Raw genomic sequence first — 20136 nt, 5'->3', positions numbered from 1 at the left:
ACCATAATGACCCAAATCACAAATCCAAGTCAACAAAGGAATGGCTTCAGAAGAAGAAGATTAACATTTTGGAGTGGTCCAGTCAGAGCCCAGGTTTAAATCCTATCAAAAACCTGTGGGATGACTTGACGAGGGCTGTGCACAGGAGATCCCCTCAGTATTCGATAGATCTGGAGCATTTTTGGAGTGGAATAAAATTGCCAAATCAATTGTTAGTAGACTCTTATCTAAAAAGAATAAGTGCTGTATTACAAGCAAAAGGTGCTTTAGCAAAGTATTAGTTAAAGGGTGTGCACACTTATGCAACCAGGGGGCTCATTTATCAGCTGTGTGTATGCATAATTTTGTGTGTAAACCGTGCGTATGCACGTTTCTATGCACCGAATTGGATTTATCAAGTTTTGCTTATGTGTGAGAATGTGCAAGAATCCCTAGCGGTAGAAAAGTGTAATAGTAATTACTGATTTTGGTGCTCACAAAATGCAGACAGATGATGGAATGTAAAGTAAAATCGCATAAAAGAAACATTTAAAGATCGATTGGGTCTTGTTTGAAGATTGGGCTCATATAGATTTTAAATCGTGTTTATTTATTTATTTATTAGATGAACTATTCGAATAAACTGAATAAACCATTTTTGTTTTGCTCAACTTCATGTGACAGTATCTTTACTTCATTGTCAGTGATGTTTATCTTCTTAGACCCTTTGCCATGTTCTATGTCATCTGAAACAAGCAGCACCATGAGCAGGCTATTGTACTTTCTAAAGGGAAGTTGTTTACCATATATGACGATTTTACAGTGTTTCTTTATGCAAATGAGTGTGGCTGTGTAAGAGCACATCAATTTAGAATGTGTGGGATTTATCAGTGGCCATTTCGTACAGCTATGCGTATGCACATGTGATAAATACCAATTTTCTTGTGTGTACGAGTGGCTCTTATGAAAAAATTTAGTACTTGTTTTATGCATGCTTTGATAAATGAGAACCCAGGTTAATGTCATTTTTTTTCTTTTTCTTTTATTTTCCTAAAATGTTTCTAATTGTTTTTCATTTGAATTTTGTTGGTTGCTATACACATTAAAGGTGGGGGAAAAAAATCACAAAAACCTGCCATTGTAATTTTGTTCATCCCTGTGAGATAACTTTTGCTTTTGTCCTGAATGATGCAGTGTCTGTGTGGTCCCAAGATTTTTATATTTGTTTACAACTGTTTATACAGATGCTTGTGGTACCTTCAGTTGTTTCCTAAAGAGGATCCAGACTTGTGGAGGTCCACAATTTTTCAACATCTTGGTGGAGTTGTCTGGATTTTCCCATGGTATCAAGGGCAAAAAGGCAGCATCTCTAAAGGTATGCGCCACTTTACAGCCACACATGCACTCCAATTTAACTCCTAATTATGACAATTGGGACTCAGGTCAAGGCTTTGTGATGGTCACTCCAACACTTTGTTGTTTTTAAGCCATTTTGTTACAACCTTTGAGGAATGCTTAGGATCATTGTCCTGCTGTGACCTACTTGCTTATGTCTTGAGGTGCTGCTTCAGTATTTCTAGATAATTGTCCTACCTCATGATGCCACCTATTTTCTGAAGTGCACCAGTCCAGCAAAACAGCCTCACATGATGCTGCCACCCCCATGCTTCATAATTGTGAAGGTGTTCTTCGTATTAAAATCCTTACCCTTTTTCCTTCATATATAGTACTGATCATTATGACCAACAATTTTTGTTTCATCTGACCAGTGAACACTCCTCCAAAATCCTGATGATCACCTGCAAAGATCAGTTTGGCTTTTTTATGCCAGTCTTGTAGTAGGGGCTTCTTCCTTGTGTGACAGCCTTTCAGGCTATGGTGATGTAGGACTCTGTTAATGGTGGATGTATATACTTTGGTACCTGATCCTTCCAACTCCTTTGTTGTTATCTTGAGGTTCAGTTGAACTTTTTGGACCAAGGTTTGTTCATCTCTGGGAGTTAATTTGTGCTTTTTCCTGAAAGAGGCAGTGTCTAAGATTTAGTGGTCCTAAGATTTTTACATTTGAGTACAACTGTTTATACAGAAGCTTGTGGTACCTTCGTTTTTGGAAATTGCTTGTGGTACCTACGTTTTTGGAAATTGCTCCTAAGGAGGAACCAGACTTGTGGAGGTCCACAATTTTGTCTTGGTGGAGTTGCGTGGAATTCCCCATGGTATCTAAAGCAAAAAAGGAACTGTAAAGATAAGAAAAAAAATAGGCTGCTGCACATCTGCAGGTGCACTCCAAATTAACTCCTAATTATGACAATTGGCCAGTCAGAAGCTTCTAAAATCATTACATCAATTTGTTATCATCCAGACTGTTTAAAGAGATAGTTAACTGGCTGTATGTAAAATAAATTCTAAATGTTTACATGCTTATTAATTCATACATCCAGCTGGCAAGCTTAGTTTTAAAAATCAGTGCTTTCTTTTCTTAGGATATTTAAAGTCAAAATGAGCTGCTCGGTTTAAATGAAAAGGATAATATGAGGCACAAATATGAGGATTCTGGACTGCAAGCAATTGCGCTCTCCAGTGGTCCGCGGTTGTAACCGCACTCAGCATCAAGTGCAAAATAGTAACGCTGTTTCTGAGTGTGAGGAAGAAAGCTTTCTTTTTGCTTGCATGTACAAATGACATTATTGTAAAACAAAAGCTTTATAGGTGGAAGATGATTTATTTATAATAATAACAATAAAAAAAGAACTACTACCTGGAATTACTAAATTTCCTAAGCTTCTGTTCACTATTATTATTATTATTATTATTGTTATTATTATTATTATTATTTATTAATTTATTTACTTTTAATTCTGACTGATTTCTATTTTATGAAATTCTAAGTTCTAAATTACCTGGATTTTAGAAGCTTTTTTCTAACACAGCATCAAGTTAAATATGATGGTGATCATTATAAATAATTTTTTAATTGATTTTTATTTTTATTAAGAAGCCCATAAAGTTTAAATGCAGGTACTATCTTGAAACTGTAGCCTATGTGTGAAATTTTGGTTTGTGCTGACACAGGTGTGTTTGGGCTAAATTTATGATAAAGTAATATAAATCCAGTGGTGGTGTTCTAACATATATTACACTACAGGATACAGAATCAAGGCTGACAAAGAGCCCCAGCTGCAAAATACACCAAAAAAAGTCTGAGAGCCTCTGATATACAGTCTGTAACTGCTTTAATAGTTTACTAACAGACTAATCAAATAGCTGTCGTTATATTTTTGGCAACCATGAACAAATTCATTAGTCAAACTGGAGCCACACAGCACTGGTTTAAAGCCACTAGTAATCTCATTAGTGGAATGTTTAATCAGTAAAGGCGCTAGTAATTTGTGTTGATCCAGGCCGCACGCTTGCACTGTGTGTTTCTCTCGCATGGCCCGCACTGATGATTTTCACGGGCTGCTCTCCCCAAACCGGCCACCCGACCGAGCACCAGCCTCACAGCTCCTCCGGTCTCCATCCGCCATTTTCAGCAGCTTGAAAAGCAGGTAGAGCAAAAAACAACCAAACAAACAAAACAAACAAACAAACAAACAAACAAAAAAAAAAACTACCACTGTCCAGTGCCGCTGAAAAACAACAGGTAAGTGCAGGGGAAAGAAACCTTGTTCACGTTATTTGGGACTGAGCTTTTCAAACACTTGAGCGTGTAGCTGTGGTTGAAAAGCGGACACCTTGCTCTCCGCTCGCGCGACATTGACATCAGCTCGCGCAGTCTTCAATGCTCCAAGATGAACCGAGCAATAAAAATATGTTTGCCAGCTTTCAAAGCGTCCTGTGCAACCTTTTCCGAAACTTTTCCCTTCGTAGCAACAGCCGAGGCTTTGAAATGGTAACTTCCAACAATCTTTTTTCCCCCTTGTGAAATAAATACGCTTGCTGAAAAGTCGTGATGCAACCTAACAAAACAATAAACAAATGTATATTCTTGAATTAAGTTAATCTGCTGGGAATGGAATATTTTAACAACAAACAGCATGTGCTTCAGGCACCAACGCGTCTGGGATTTGCGAGCAAAACTGATTTGTCTTGTTTTATCTTGGGGCTTGGTTTAGGTAGGCTGAACATTTTTTGTCTTGTGTCAGATCCTATCTAATGGACTTCTTATTTGCAAGAACTAAAGCGTTATATGCGCTATGTGAAGCTGTGTACTGAGACAACTCTTTTCTTTGTTCTGTGGCCACCATATTAACCAAGATCTTTCCTCAACTAAACAGTCCACATTAAGCCCTTTTCATTTTGCCGTATTCCTCTCTTCACCCACTTTCCTACATTTTCACCCCATGTGATTAGATATGCTAGAATAAACGAGTTGCTGTGTGTGAAAAGTTCTAATTCCTGGTGGAAATTGAATTTGGTGGCACCACTATATTTACTTTACAGTGAGTAATATCGGTGTCTACTGTTTGGTGAGGTGACGATGATGACGATGATAATGTTGATGAGTAATTTTTTTTCTGATGCTTACTGATCTAGAAAGTGACAAGACCCACACCAGAAAAGGCCTTCAGTTTGTACAAATTTGAAGAACAGTGTTGATCTGTTGATCTGAACCCACTCATGAAAAAGAGACATTATATGTGCCATGCTTGAATGCAATGATCTTCATCATAAAAAATCTTTTTTTTTTTGGTCCATGTCATGCTGTTTGCCAGATTTCTCCATAGTCACTAAAATGGCATACATTGTTCACATTTGTTCCACACCACATTTCTGTAATTTTTCTAACATACTTTAATGTGACTAAACTGTTAATGAAATCCATGTACACAATTATTTTAATGTTTATAATATTTGTTTTTGTTTTTTAAAACTTTGTATTAAAATGGGGGGGGGGGGTGCTTGGGGTGTTAAGCTGTCAGTGGAGGTTTGAGGTTCTTATTCTGGTTCTTAGCAATTGCTCAATCCTAGTGACAGTTTTGCCGGATTTGTAGAATAGACTGAAAATATACAGTTGTTTGGATTTTCCACAGCATATAAACCAGGCTTATATGCTTACAGTTATCGATTGTGTAATGCCAGCCTGCTTCTATAGGTCAGGTGATTTTGTTGTGCTTCAAATCAATCAGGTCCTTATGCATGTGTAGGTGAGATTAGCTCCTCAGAGGGACAAACCAAAGAACCTTTTTTTTTTCCCAGAAAGTAACTTGAAACATGTACTCTTGTAGTGTGGTTGAAACATGTACTCTTGTTTATGAATAACATATTTTTAAATGCAGACACAAAACAGAAAAAGTTAATTCACTCTTTTACAGAACCCATGTAGTATGTAAGCACAGTCTGTGGAACCAAGCTTGAATGAAGTCCTTGTTGCAGGTAAGACATGTAAGATGTTCTCAAGTGCTGCTAAGAACTTAAACAAATCTTATGCATTTGCTTTTCCAGTATTATTTTTGTGGCTGTATTGTTGGTTGTTATGGTTTGTTTGTTGTTTCTCAAAGTGGTAATGGCTGTATCTGGGGGAACATCTGAAACCCTGGTTGATGTTCCAGCCCATGTGTGGAGAGGCCTTCCAGATGGCCTGAGACTGGGAACATCAGCTGTTAATCCAAATCGTATAGGTAAGGTACTGTATATTTGCATATACCTGAAATAAGTGGACAGTTTAGCCTAGGAATTAGTCTAGGCAAGACAACACAGTACACACTGTAGTTCTGCCACAACATTTGCAGTAACAGGTCTTTCTCATTTTCTTCTTCTGCAGTTCACTCAACCTAAATAAACAATAATAATAATAATAATAATAATAATAGGCTTATACTAATACTAGGGATGCATCAATACCATTTTTAGACTGAGTACAAGCACATGCTCTTTGTTTATCATTCATACTGATACCAATACTGAAATCAGTAACCTACTTAGTATTAAGCGGTGGCTCAGTGTACTCCTTATACTGAGTCTTATGTTGAAGATATTATGGTGGTTAAACAGTATCTTCAATAGAGAGCATGAGGACAGTTGACCTGAGTGCGCAGAGCAGTATCAGCAAGCTTGGTTATTAAAATGAGTGCAAGGTGCTGTGACTTGTATCTTGACTCTCTAACAACTGTAGACCCTGACATGTGCATGTGTCTCAGTGCTCAGTGCTTCCAGAACTGAAGTGCTCTCTGCAGTCCTGAAGTGCTCCAACATTTTCTCTGCTTGCTCGCTTCACTGCTGTATGCTTGCAAATATCTTTGTATGTGCACAATTCAAGGTATCTTGCGCTCATTTCTAATGACCACTTTCACTGTTACTGTTGAGTGTGCTCAAGTTGGCCACCCTTGCACTATCTATTGAAGATACTTTTTAAATGCCATGAGATGTTTTATAAAGATGATTATAAAGTGAGGAAAATGCTGTAGTTCCTCATCTTGATATTTTCACAGAGTACAGTGAGTTTGCAGTCTATTTTACTTTGATTGCCATCATTAATTGTGAAATATTTCCAGCCCATCGTTATTTTGAACTGGAAACCACTAAGCAAAGAAATATAATATAATATAATTGTAAGTTTGTCCAACTACTTTGGGTCCCTGAAGTGGGGGGGGGGGGGGGGTCGTCACATATAAAAAGTGCTGTAATTCCTACAACGTTCACCCGATTTGGATGTAAATACCCTCAAATTAAAGCTGCACTTTGAGTTCATATTCATTATTTAATTTCAACTCCAAATTACATAGACTAATTATAGGTCTAATCTGGCCCTGTTTGGAAAAAAGTTTGGGTACTCCTGCACTAGATTTTGCAGTGTGGCTGTTGGGATTTGCCCATTTAGCCTAGTGAGGTAAGGCACTGATGTCTGATGAGGAGGCCTGGGTCACAGTCGGTGTTCCAGTTTATCCCAAAGGTATTCTGTGGGATTGAGGTCAGGGCTCTATGCAGGCCACTTGAGTTCTTCCACTCTAACCTTGGCAAACCATGTCATGGACTTTGCTTTGTGCACAGAGGCATTGTCTTGCTGGAACAGGCTTGGGCTTACTTCCAGTGAAGGGAAATCTTAAAAATCTTAATCTACTGCAGCATACAAAGACATTCTAGACAACTGTATGCTTCCAGCTTTGTGGCAACAGTTTGGGGAAGACCCACATATGGTTGTGATTAGTATGTGGTTGTTATGCTGAGGTGTCAGTTATATATTAGTTGCCAGAAAATTTATCCTTGATGAATTGAAAATTCATCATTCCTCTTTGTGTTGTACCCTACAGGTGTCTGGGCATCTTGTCTAATTCCCAAAGGCAAAAAGTTTGGTCCTTTTGTAGGAGAAAGGAAGAAGAGGTCTCAAGTTACCAGCAATGTTTACATGTGGGAGGTAAGCTATATGGTCAGAGGAAAATGGCCAGATTGGTTCGAGCTTCCAGGAAGGATATAGAAACTCAAATAATCACAACCATGATTATTTACAACTGTGGTGAGCAGAAAAGAATGCACAAAACATCAAACCTTGAGGTGGATGGGCTACAAAAGCAGAAGACCACATTGGGGTCCACTCTTGTCAGCCAAGAACAACTATCCAGTTTGGGTGAGTCTGTGCCCATGATAGCCTCAGATTCTTGTTCTTGGCTGACAGGACTAGAACCCAATGTGGTCTTCTGCTGTTGTAGCCCATCTACCTCAAGGTTTGATGTGTTGTGTGTTCTGAGATGCTTTTCTGCTCACCACAGTTGTAAAGAGTGCTTATTTGAGTTACTATAGACTTCCTGTCAGCTCAGACTAGTCTGGTCATTCTCCTCTGATCTCTCTCATCAACAAGGTGTTTCAGCCTGCAGACCCTCTGCACACAGGATGTTTTTTTGTTTTTTACACCATTCTGTGTAAACTCTAGAGACTGTTGTGTGTGAAATTCCCAGGAAATCAGCAGTTTATGAAATACTCAAACCAGCCCTTCTGGTACCAACAACCATGCAACAATCAAAGTCACAGAGATCACACTTTTATTCCATTCTGATGTTTGATGTGAACATTAACCGAAGCTCTTGACCTGCATCTGCATGATTTTTGCATTACACTTCTGCCACATGATTGGCTGTTTAGATAACTGCATGAATGTACAGGTGTTCCTAATAAAGTGGATGGTGAGTGTATGTCCCTGACAATACAGGGTGTCCCAAACGTCTCCATACATAGGGAAAATTATCACTTTTTAGCAAAATGTAACTACTTACAAAACATCCTCTACATGATTGCCATTTCTTTGTAAACACACATGGAATCGCCTCTCCCAACCTTGGCTCCCAGTTTGGCAACAGTGTTGTTTGTGATGCCATATTTCCTGTTAAAGTCCATCACAGCCTTGCGACAACTTCCTGATCCAGCCATGAGAATGATTTTTCAATACGTTCAAAGGCATTCTTAAAGGCTGTCAGTAAACATTTATATGAAACACATTTTTGTAGAATGCTTTCATGAATTCTTCAGTCAAAAGGGTTTTATATCAAAGGGCTTTAAATCTAATTAAGCTTTAAATCTTAAATTTAAATCAAACATTTGTAAATCATACATTTATTGGCTGCCAGTCTAGCACATGACACCTCCTTAATTTACAGCACCTATTAGTGCATTCAAACAAGGGACTACAGTTCCTTGATTATTGGATTTGTTGCACAGCAATCAGAGAGAATTAAGAACAGCAGAGAGAAAGAGGAAAAAATCACAGCTCAACACAGATTTTGTGTCTTACCATGGTGTCCTGTTCAAATTCTCATCTGAGGTGACTTCTGCTAAGTCTGCCTTCTACAAGAAAAAGCTGGAAACTTCTGCATCCTCGCAAGCTTCACAACATCTTTTTTCTCCCCACTACTTAACTCCCTGGCTCCTCCTGCTCCGTCCTCCCTAACTGCTGAAGACTTTGCCACCTTTTATGATGGGAAGATTTAAAAAAAATCTGGGAGACCATCACTCTTACCCCAAGTCCTACACTGCACACTCAGGATTCCCCTTCTCTTTCACTGGCACATTTTTCTAATCTAGCAACAGAAGAGATCCTGTAAGTCATCTTGTCCTGCAATCCCACCAGCCCTTTGGATCCAATCCCTTCCACAATGCTCCAGACCATGTCACAAGACCTCCTCCCCTTCAACAGTACTATCATTAATGGCTCCATAACATCTGGTAATGTACCAACGGCATTCAAGAGAGCAAGGGTTATTGCCATCCTGAAGGTATCACTTCTCTCTTTTCTTTCTAAAATCCTTGAACACACTGTCTACAGTCAACTGTCTCTCTATCTCTCAGAGAACAACCTCCAAGATCCTAACCAGTGTGGCTTCAAAGTGGCAGATTCCACAGAAACTGCCCCTTTGGCCATCACTGAGATGCTTCATGCAGCATTTGACAGAGTGAACCACAGGACTCTCTTGTCCATCCTCAAGAGTCTTGGAATTCATGGCACAGCATGGCAATGGTTTGCTTCCTACCTGGAGGGTTGGTAATATCAGGTGATGTGGAGGGATTCCATATCTGCTCCACACAGACTCTCCACTGGTGTCCCACAAGGCTCAGTACTTGGAACTCTTCTGTTCTCCCTTTATACTTGATCTCTTGGTGAGGTCATATGGTCACATGGGTTTTCAGGCCACTGCTAGGTGGATGACACTCAACTCATTCTCTCCTTCCCTCCCTCAAACACTCATGTTTCTGCTCAGTTCTCATTGTGTCTGGTAGACATCTTATCGTGGATTGCAGATAATCAGCTGAAACTTAATCCCAGCAAAACTGAACTGCTTATCATCCCAGGTGATTCATTCCCACCTTGTGATTTTCCTGAACAACTCTCAGATCGGTCACTGAGTGTAACCTTGGGGTAACCATGGACAATCAACTGTCCTTTTTTTCTCTCACATTGCTAATCTGACACACTCATGCTGATTTCCCCTTTAAAACATCAGATTTGTCCATTTCTATCCACATGGGCCACTCAGGTGCTTGTTCAGTCCCTTGTCATTTCAAGACTGGACTACTGCAACTCACTCCTGGCAGGTCTGCCTCTGCAGCTGCAGTACTGGTTTTCAAGCTTCCGAAGTTCTCCCACACCACCGTATTTGAAACACTGATGCTTGCCTACAAAGCCAAAAACAGAACAGCATCCTCTTACCTCAAAGCACTTATCACACCTCGCACTGCACCATGTTTCCTCCGATCTTCTAGCACTGCTCAACTGCTCCCACCATCTCTCAGATTACAAGGATGGCATGCATCAAGACTCTTCTCTGTTCTGGCACCTAGGTGGTGGAATGAACTTCCCCTAGGTGTCAGAACAGCCAAGCCACTGGCAGGCTTCAAACGATGTTTAAAGACCTACCTCTTCCTGCAATACTTAAATTAGCACTTTAATTTAAAAAAATTGTGTTGTCTGTGTGCATTTCTTACTATATTATCCACCCAACAGAGTTTTTAGACCTGTCTTAGTCCGTGACCTAGTGAACCAGTATCAGTGTGTATTTATTGGTAGAGACTTCAAAGCACATCTCTAAGTCACTCTGGATAATATTCACTATCTAATAAATAAAAACATTTTGTTCACTGATGGTCCAGTGGGTAGTGTTACCAGCTCACAGGTCTAGGGTCCCTGGTCTGATCCTGAGCTCACAGGTTCCCCCTGTGTTCGTGTGGGTTTCCTCTGGATTCTCTGGTTTCCTCCCACAGTCCAAAAGCATACAGGCAGGCTTATTTGCTATGCTAAACAGCCCATTGGTGAGAATGAGTATGTAAATGTGTATGTGCATGGTGCCTTACAATGGACAGGCATTTCATCTGGGGTGAATTTTCCTGCCCCATGCCTAATGCTCTTGAGATATGCTCCAGATCCACTGCTAGCCTAACCAAGAGAAAGTGGTTACTGATGATGAGGTCAATGATGATTATGATTTTGTTTCTCCTTTAGGTATATTTTCCAACCAGGGGATGGATGTGTGTGGATGCCACAGACCCAGTGAAAGGAAACTGGTTGCGATATGTGAACTGGGCATGCTCATCTGAAGAGCAGAACCTGTTTCCTCTGGAAATCAACAGAGCAATTTATTACAAAGTGTTGAGGGTAGGAAACTTTCAATTAGCTTGCCTTATAATGCAGTAATTAATACAATGTATTTTTCTTATATCATTATTTACATATAATGGTCATTGACACAAATGTTGGGTATACCTATACATGTAAAAAAAATAGGGGAAGGGGGAAAAAAACATAATTATTGCAGTTTCATTTTACAACTGAAGAAAAGCTCTTGAAGTAGTCGCTTGACAGTGCGTCAAGGCCCGTGTGGTATTTCTCTGTACTAACTAACAAGCTCGAATGTCATTGGTTGTTCTCAATGACGTTGCTCCCTGCAGCCAATCGCGCAGGACGAAGAACTGCTTGTGTGGTACAATGGAGAAGACAACCCAGAGATAGCAGCTGCATTAGAGGAAGAAAGGAACAGCAACTTTCACAAGAAAAATTCACCAAGAGCAAAGCGAGGTATAATATATCAATTCATGCGTTATAATCAATACTGCGCTCTCGACCACTGCAAACAGATGAACGAGAAACAGGGACAAACACCGACACTTTGTATTTTGTCAAGTTCGAACTGAAGTCGCAAACGTCAGCTAACTCGATAGCATTGGTGAGCTAATCGTGTGGCTGCATCCTATGATCTTCACCAAGAGAGATTACAAACCCGGATAAACAATAAGCATGTTTCAGGTATAGCTTAATAACAACATATTGGTTGGGGATCTAATCTGTCTCATACAGCCAGTCGGGTAGCTAGTTTGAGTCACCTCGCCAGCTTTGTTAAGTAAGGGCTCCGATTTGTACTTGTCAGAGCACCGAGTGACCTTCCTTCAGCTGCTGATAAGATGTGTTCAGCGAAATGATCACGCAAAACTGATGAGATTGCTCTTATGTACAGTGACCGCACATGCAGCGATTAACGATAGGAAAAACGACTTTACCATCTTTTCTTCATTGTTTAGGATTATCAGCACATTCTCTGGTTTTGTAGTAACGACGCTAACTAACTTCAGGAGCTTCATAATCACGAATCACCTTTAGGCAACAGGTCGAATTCTGTAAGATGTCTCGGAAAACAATAAAAATTTTCGTGATAACAAATATAAACAGCGTCGATTTACTCAAGTTTCCAAAGTTGGCTAGACTTCAAACTCCTGAAACAAGCTAGGATACAGTAACATTCTGAACCTACCTGTGCATTTACAGGACACACTGGTAGAGTATGGAAACGAATCTAACGCTGAAGCTTAAATGGACATCTCTAACTACAGTTAAAGATTTATTTAATATTGCAGGCAGTTTACTATTTAAAAAAGATGCGATTGAGCCATAAATACAAGTGAAGTCTTTCTCAGAATTGGAAGCTTTAGCTGTCTAGTTTAACGGCTAGTTGCTAATGTCACTGAAGCAAATTTCTTTCCCGTGGCCGATGTCCCTAAAAAGAAGGGGGGGGGGGGGGGGGCAGTAAAACGTATGAAGTAATATTATAATATATGCTACTTTCAGAAGTTAAATTTTATCAGCCTATTAACCAGAACAAAGGTGGTGTGGAAGACTGGGTTAGGCTATTTGGCGCACCCTGTAAATATGAGGGGAAGGAAAATGCTGTTAGGCCCGAGGATGGGTTGAGTAAAGCAGTCCCCCAACCCCCCATTATAGTTTCACACATTTTGAGAAAGATGTGCCAAAAGATGCTCCTTTGTTTTATTTTTGAATACCCTGGGTTTTGCTTTAGCTCAGTCCAGACAGAATGGTATAATTATATTTCATGTTACTTTCTTCATACAAGTCTTCTTTAAGGAGTACCAAAGACTGCATTAGTAGACTTTCAGAAATTTTTGTTATCTAATTGCAACCCAAGATACTGTGGTGGTAAATCGATTGTCTTAAGACATTATGTTTTAATTATGGCTCACATTTCATGTGTTCCCTTTTCATGTTACAGTTTATAGCAACAAAATTGAACTTTATTGAACTTTTATAAAATCGCTTTTTAGAAGTCTTGGATTTTTTTCATGAGGAACAGACAAGAACCCTTGTCCTCATGAACATAATGGTGCAATGGACCAAAAGAAATTTGCTCCTGATTTCCCAAAATTGTCAAAACCTTGGAGGGAGGCATTATAAGCTTGTTACAGAGAATACATTGGCAGTATTGGCAATATTTCAGAAGTGTTTAGATATTTAAGATGACTGAGTCATCTTATGTCTGTGTGAATAAGGCTTTGAATAGGATGCTGCTTGATGACCTTGTCACTGTGACACCACTGTTGTCCTAGAGCTGTTTTACGACAGGGATTTTTGAAAGCGATCTGGATCTTTTCTTACAGTTCTTTCTTTTGGCTGTTGCCTTACAGGTTTGTGTTGCAGCTGCTAGTTGTTGTTGCATAATATACACTGAGATGGAGATTTGCTGTGTTAATCCTCCATGTTTATTTGTGAAAATGCGGAGCAGGCTTTTTTCATGTTTTTTCATACAAATTTTTTCATGAATGTCAGAAGAGGTACTTTGTAGTTCAGAGCATTTTGGAATAATAATCTAAATAGTGACCATAAGCATCAGATCCCTGTCACGTAGATTATTATAAATGTTTAGCTTCAGTATAGTATATAGTATAGCTTCAGTGGCTTCAGTGTAGTTTTTGTTTTGAAAATTATTGTTTATTGAAAGATTCAGTGCTTTTCTCTCTACAGCAAGAAAGAAGCTATTGGAAAAAGCCAGACAGGCTGGTTTGGGAAGATTATCTGGGCATAAGCCATTGAGCACAACAAGACCTGTAGTCACAGCGATGCGTGATTCAGATAAAGGTTGGTAATTTTTGTCTAAATTTAGTAAATAGTTCACTCTCGCTTTAATGGCATTGAACAAACATCATTATATTTTAATATTTGTTTATAAGTCTAAGTGGAAATGGCATGTCCAAAGTTTTAAGCACATTAGTCAATGTTTACAAATCTTGCTTACTAAAATGATACCTGTAATTACTTTTGTCAGGAATAAATACAGAGGAAGAGAGACCCTCTGTGTCTTCAGATTCAGCTCAGGAGACCGCAGCTTCACTTATATCCCCCACAGAGACCAGGGACATTTCTCTGTCTCCTGTTCATACAGTGTTGGACCAGACGGAGAGAGAGAAGTCAAATCAAGGAGAACTGCAGCCACATGGGAGCCTTGAGTACTCTGCTGAGTCACAGTCAGGAAACAGGAGTGAACAGCCTGACCCAGAATCAATTTTTGGCCACTCTGTCAAGGAGAGTTCTGAGAGTCCATTGCATGAAGTAGCATCAGTTTCACCTTTAGTTTCCCCAGAGCTGGATGCAGAGGGGGACCCTGACTTTGAGGATGATGCACAGGGTGGTAACTATCATTGTCAGTACTGTGAACGTCAGTTCTCCTCCAAACAAAGCCTGGAGCATCACATTGACACTCACACTATCAGAAACCACCAGACCCTCACCTTTAAATGCAGATACTGTGCCAAGCCATTTGGTTCTCAGGTGGGCAAGCGCCGGCACGAAAGACGACACGAAAACGGGAGTAAAGGCCTGAAAAGGCCTGGATCATTTGCTGGAACTGCATTTGTCCTCAATCCTTCTGGGTGTAATGACTCTCCTGTATCTGCTAGTGTGACATCTCCAAACTCCACCATTGTAAGTTCTCAAAACAGTCCGCCTCACCTAAGCTCAGATGCTTTGACCAAAGATGCTGGAGTTGAGCCAGACCAGTCTCTTGTTTTAGAAGAGAATGGGGAATCGAAAGAACTGCACCCCTGTAAATATTGCAGCAAGGCTTTTGGCACTCATACCAACATGCGCAGACATCAGCGCAGAATTCATGAACGTCATCTCATGCCAAAAGGAGTCCGGAGGAAAGGAATACTCCTACAGGATATTCCATCCCAGCAACTACAACAAGGTCAGAGCTCAGTACTCCAGGAGGCATCACCACATAATAGCCCTCCACTTATCTATGTGCCTAGTGTAGACACAGATGATGAGGGAGAGCGAGAGGACAGCATGGTTGATGTTTCCAAAAACATCTCGGAGAATCTCAGCCTTTATATAGATGGAAAGATCCTATCCACAAGCGCAGTCAGCAGCTGTGAAGTCATAGAGGTTGATTCAGGTAGTCCAGCATTATTTGGTCTTGATGCAGTTATCTTGAATCCTACCCAAATAAGTCAGGCTCTCCAACTTGAAACACAGCCTTGCCATGTGAAAGAGCTTTCGGTTATTGATCAAGCTGTTCCTAAAAGAAGAACTTCTACACCACCACTCCTTCCCACTGTGAAAACAGAACCTGATACCATGTCATATACTGCGTCATCATCATCTACTTCCTCACAATCACCTTCTTTGGGAGGTAATATCTTCCCACAGCCCACAGAGACACTGGCTTTACAAAAGGAGAAAACAATTTATCTTTCTCCCAAATTAAAACAGCTTCTGCAGACGCAGGACAGTCAGAAACCGACCCTTGCTCTAATAACAGATAGCCGTAAATTGACTACTCCACTTTCCGTATCCTCTTTGCCTGTTGCTCAGGGAAGATTTAAAAGAAGGACTGCTTCTCCTCCTACACATGTACAGAATAGCTCATCAGCGATCATTGAGAGCTCAATCATTGAAACCGGGGATTCTTTTGCCCTTATGGTACCAAAGGTTGAAAGCCATTGCATGAGCTATTCCTGGAGTATATCCAGCAAAGAGCAGAGGGACTGCATGAGTCCTTCTGGAAAGGACTGGCCAGTCTTAGTAAGTGGAGGCAGTTCTTGCAATCAGCAGCCTCTTGACCTTTCTGGTGCTGTTGGTAAACGAGGTGGCAGCATAAGCAAAGGAACTACTGAGTCTGTGCTGGATTTAAGCATACACCGTAAGAGTGTGACTGACCACAAAACAAAAGCAAGCATATTGTTACAGTCACATGTCAAGCGAAAGAAGCCCAATACCAGCATGTTGGAGAAAGTATTAATGAATGAGTACTCTGGCTTAAGCTCAGCTGGAGAGGAGAGCTCTCCTTGTCTTGGAAGCCCAGACACTCACTTGTCCTCGGGCAGCACCACAGGTGTGTCTCCATCCAGTGTGTGTTCAAACTCGGAACACCCTCCTTGTGAATCTGTCTCTCCACCTTCCCTGACCCCTGTGACTATGAACCCTTCTTCCCCATCATCCTCTAGCCAGGCATCCTCTACACCCCCACCTCCAGTTCTGCCCACGGTCCCTTCACCTCCACCTCTTTCTCAGTTTTCAGATTCTGCTTTTCCCAAATTGTCTCCCAAACCGGTTTATCATATGGTAGATGAAATGTCAGGGTCCCCTAAGGTAAAAGAAACATGCCTTGATATGAAAAATCTGGATGATAAAGACTTCAACCAAACTGCTAAGCAGTTACCACTTACAACTGATGCACTGCCTCGAAGTCCTGAGCACACAAAAAGTCATTGTAATGCAGATTCCTTTTCCAAATCTGAAACACTACTTAAGGGCTCAACCTCAGATCCTGACTTATATTTGCTAAAAAATACAAACAATGTTATTTCTTTGCATGAAAAGAATATTGACTCCAAAGCCATTCAGAGTAGTTCCTTTGATGTACTTTCCCCTCAAGACCACAATATTGCAACTGATGTGTGTCAAAAACTACAATCCGCTCACTCTCCAGTGCACTTAGCTCCAAATGTGGACTCACTTTCATCTTCTCACACTGTAGTGGCAGATTCTAATATAGAGCCATTAGCTGATGATGCACTAGTTACTGATAAGCATATGATGGAAGATGCAGTTGAAAGCACAACCAATGATGATTATGGAGGTTTCTCATCTAGAGTGCCAGAAAAGACACCAGATGGAGCAGACACCTTAGAACAGGACACATTTACAAAAAGTTTTGTGTGTAATGTCTGTAAGGATCCTTTTCACTCTATTAAACAACTTAGCAACCATATCATAGATCATGCTGTAGAATGGCCTTTTAAGTGTGAGTTTTGTGTGCAGTTATTTCAAAATTCTGCAGCTCTTTTGGAGCATCGTTCCTCTCTCCATGGAGTTGGGAGAATTTACTGTTGCCCAATCTGTGCCAAAGAGTTTGCTTTCCTCTGCAACCTCCAGCAACACCAGAGTGACCTGCATCCTGGTCAGAGTCATGCTCACACCATGGTCGAAAATGGCAAGCTCAGGCCTCAGAATTACACTGATCCTGCTCAGGTGAATATGGAGAGAAATTCTTTACATTTAACTCCTGACACAACTGTAGATGTTGCCCCTCAGGACTCACGTGAATTATTTAACTATAGTAGTGTTAAAGCGGAGGGTGATGGCGAAGAACAAGAGGATCCCACAGAAGAGCTGTACACTACAATAAAGATTATGGCCTCTGAAGCCGGAAAGCCCAAATGCCCAGATGTACGCCTTGGCATCAATCAACACTACCCCAGCTTTAAGCCTCCTCCATTTCCCTACCACAACCGAACACCTGCTGCCTCTGTAGCCTCTGCAACTAACTTCACCACCCACAACATACCCCAGACATTCAGCACAGCAATCAGGTGTACCAAATGTGGCAATAGCTTTGACAACATGCCTGAGCTCCACAAACATATTTTGGCTTGTGCTAACGCAAGCGATAAGAGACGGTACACACCAAAAAAGAACCCTATTCCTCTCAGGCAGATAGTGAATCAGCCTCAGAACGGCGTTGTCTCACCCATAGCAGCAGCCATCGGGGGACAGAATGCCTTCCGTAGGATGGGCCAACCCAAAAGGCTCAACTTCAGCCAGGAGGTACCTACGAAGATGAAGATGTCTGCCCTGAATAAGAAGAAAAACCAGCTTGTCCAGAAGGCTATATCTCAGAAGAACAAGGCTGCTACTTCTGTAAAGAAAGCTTTCATTCAGGCGGAAGAGCAAGAGGTGCAAGCGTGTCCATACTGCAGTCGAGAATTTACATATGCTGCCAGCCTTGCAAAGCACATTGCATGCAGTTGTCCTCAGAAACCAGTTTCTAAGAAAAAGAAAGGAGCCCTAATGCCTCAGGATAAAAACATGAAACTCAGAAGTCGAACAACAGACTCCGAAATCAAACAAGAAGGCAACCTGGGCCTGGCTGTGAAGCCATTAGTAAAAACAAGGACCCGGAGCTCAGAGTTGTTAGAAGGTGAAGTTACATCGGGTAGCAATGGTAAAACAGGGACCCCTCAGATACGTGTCAAGAGACCAGCTTCGAACAAAGACCATTCAGCCCCCAAAAGCAAGAAAGGCAGAAAGAGCAAGCCTCAACCTTCAGTTCTGACCTCATCACTGACACTTGCATCACAGCCAGGTGCAAAAATGCAACGTGGTGGGAAAGATATGGCTCTCAAAAAAGAGGCTGAGACAAAACCACAAGTACAACATAAAAAAGAAAAGCGTTTCTCAAAGAGAATGCGGGAAAGAGTAGGTGGCCCAGTGACACGCAGTCTGCAAATGGCTAGTGCTGCACCACCTGGAGAAGTGAAGACTGAAGATCCACCAGTTAGTGAACCTGTACATGGAGAACATAAGGTGCCAAGAAAAGTAATTTCACATATTTATTAGTATCAAATCAATGCTAGCAAACTTGTTGAACAGTGTTTTGTAATCATGAAAATGTTTCACTATTCAGTCAAGTGGCTTCAGCATCCAAAATATTTTTTTTACTGCTACTAGACACTCACAGTGATATGGATGATGGAAATCTTTTATTGAAAAATGTTTGACACATTCATTTTTTCACTCTTGTTTTGTTTTCCCCCAATTTTGTTTATTACAGGAATCCTGTTTAAGTTAGCTGAGTGGATTTTGTAAAGTCACCTGAGGAAAGACTGCTGTTGAGAGGTGTGGTGGTGAACACAGTGTGATCAAATAGGAGTGTTAGATTGATCAGATATTATATTTGAGATGAGAAGCCTCTTCCACCCTTGTATGCTTCTGTTTTGCTGACAGAAGCATGCTGTTAATGCACTTTGGTAAATGAGCCTTTGTGGATGTCACGAAAAACCCAAGGACTGTAAATTCTGGGGTGTGTGTGTGTGTGTATATATGTATGTGTGTGTATGTAATTTTTATATATATATATATATATATATATATATATATATATATATATATATATATATATATATATATATATAATATAAATTACATACAAAAATCTTAAAAGTAATATTATATAATAAATAAGGGGCCCTGTGGTTCCATTAATAATGATGGCTGATTATATTGCAAAAAGGCTATCCTTTATTATATATCACTTAATACAACCATTTTTTGTTATTTCATACATTTTTGTCCTTGTGTTCTGTGAGATTTTAGAATTCTTCTCTTACTGCATGTTTTGTGCAAACAATATGGCTTGAGTGACACTTGCGTCAATACTCTATTTTGTCCTGCTCTACTTTTATCGCTGCAAATGGAAAAGAATTTATGTGAATATTTAATGTAATGCTGCATAGGGAATGCAATATTTGTTCAAATGAAACTCTCACATTTTAGAGAGGTGTTTTGTCCTTTTTCTTTTCTCTCTTGTGAACAAAGTAATGAAACATGCTGTTTGATACAGTCAGAATGAGTAATGGTATGATGTATGTATGTTTGTGATATTACCTACCTGAACCAGGCATTGTGGTTTTGTCTGTACCTTTTATAATCTGTAGCATTTACAGCAGGACTGCTGGCCATTAAAATTACACTAAAATACAACTGAGCAAAACACTGTTTTAACTGAAAATAAGCAATCTCCTTACACTTTTCTCACAGAGGAGGACATTAAAATAGTGCCATGATGGAATTGTCTGCTTGACTCCTTCTGATTGCTTTCCCCTTCATATGCAAATAATTTTAACTTCTTGAAATTCTTTTAAGTCTTATATTTGGGTTGCAAAATTTGTTTTGATAAGCTTGCATTACATTACTTCTCCCTATAGATTAAAATAAACCAAATGGGTTTTGATGACATTAGATGGTAGATAAATACAGTGTGAATAATACTGTTGTTTTATTCACAATAATACTGTTGTTGAGCACACATTAGTAGTAAAACAATTTATGTGCCCACTGCAGCCTCAGCTTTCAGTTCTTGGCTGACAAGAGTGGGACCTGATGTGGTC

The 20136-nt window shown here is 40.2% G+C and overlaps 1 protein-coding gene across 3 annotated transcripts; it reads left to right on the top strand.

The window, feature by feature from the left end:
• Positions 1-3448: 3448 nt before the first annotated feature.
• On the top strand, positions 3449-19729 carry prdm2b (PR domain containing 2, with ZNF domain b). 3 transcript variants are annotated; one of them, XM_034314306.2, is made up of 9 exons: positions 3449-3527; positions 5295-5355; positions 5481-5600; positions 7230-7333; positions 10904-11056; positions 11350-11476; positions 13709-13822; positions 14010-18565; positions 18801-19729. In XM_034314306.2, exons 3-9 carry the CDS (start codon positions 5486-5488, stop codon positions 18816-18818), a joined length of 5187 nt encoding a protein of 1728 aa, XP_034170197.2. In that variant the 5' UTR covers positions 3449-3527; positions 5295-5355; positions 5481-5485; the 3' UTR covers positions 18819-19729. The 3 variants fall into 3 exon arrangements, with proteins under 3 accessions (XP_034170197.2, XP_026788487.3, XP_026788488.3); XM_026932686.3 differs by having other exon boundaries at positions 3468-3622; XM_026932687.3 differs by having other exon boundaries at positions 3471-3622; positions 14010-18553.
• The last annotated feature ends 407 nt before the right edge of the window (positions 19730-20136 follow it).

Source organism: Pangasianodon hypophthalmus, chromosome 20, assembly GCF_027358585.1.
Source record: "Pangasianodon hypophthalmus isolate fPanHyp1 chromosome 20, fPanHyp1.pri, whole genome shotgun sequence".
NCBI lineage: Eukaryota > Metazoa > Chordata > Actinopteri > Siluriformes > Pangasiidae > Pangasianodon > Pangasianodon hypophthalmus.
The sequence above is the reverse complement of the archived record's forward strand: the minus strand, read 5'-3'. Positions and strand labels throughout refer to the sequence as shown.

Coding starts and splice junctions, on each gene's coding strand:
- prdm2b (XM_034314306.2), top strand. CDS start 5,486: ATGGCTGTATCTGGGGGAACATCTGAAACCCTGGTTGATGTTCCAGCC. Junction 5,601..7,229: donor TGTTAATCCAAATCGTATAG/GTAAGGTACTGT, acceptor TGTACCCTACAG/GTGTCTGGGCATCTTGTCTA. Junction 11,477..13,708: donor TTCACCAAGAGCAAAGCGAG/GTATAATATATC, acceptor TTCTCTCTACAG/CAAGAAAGAAGCTATTGGAA.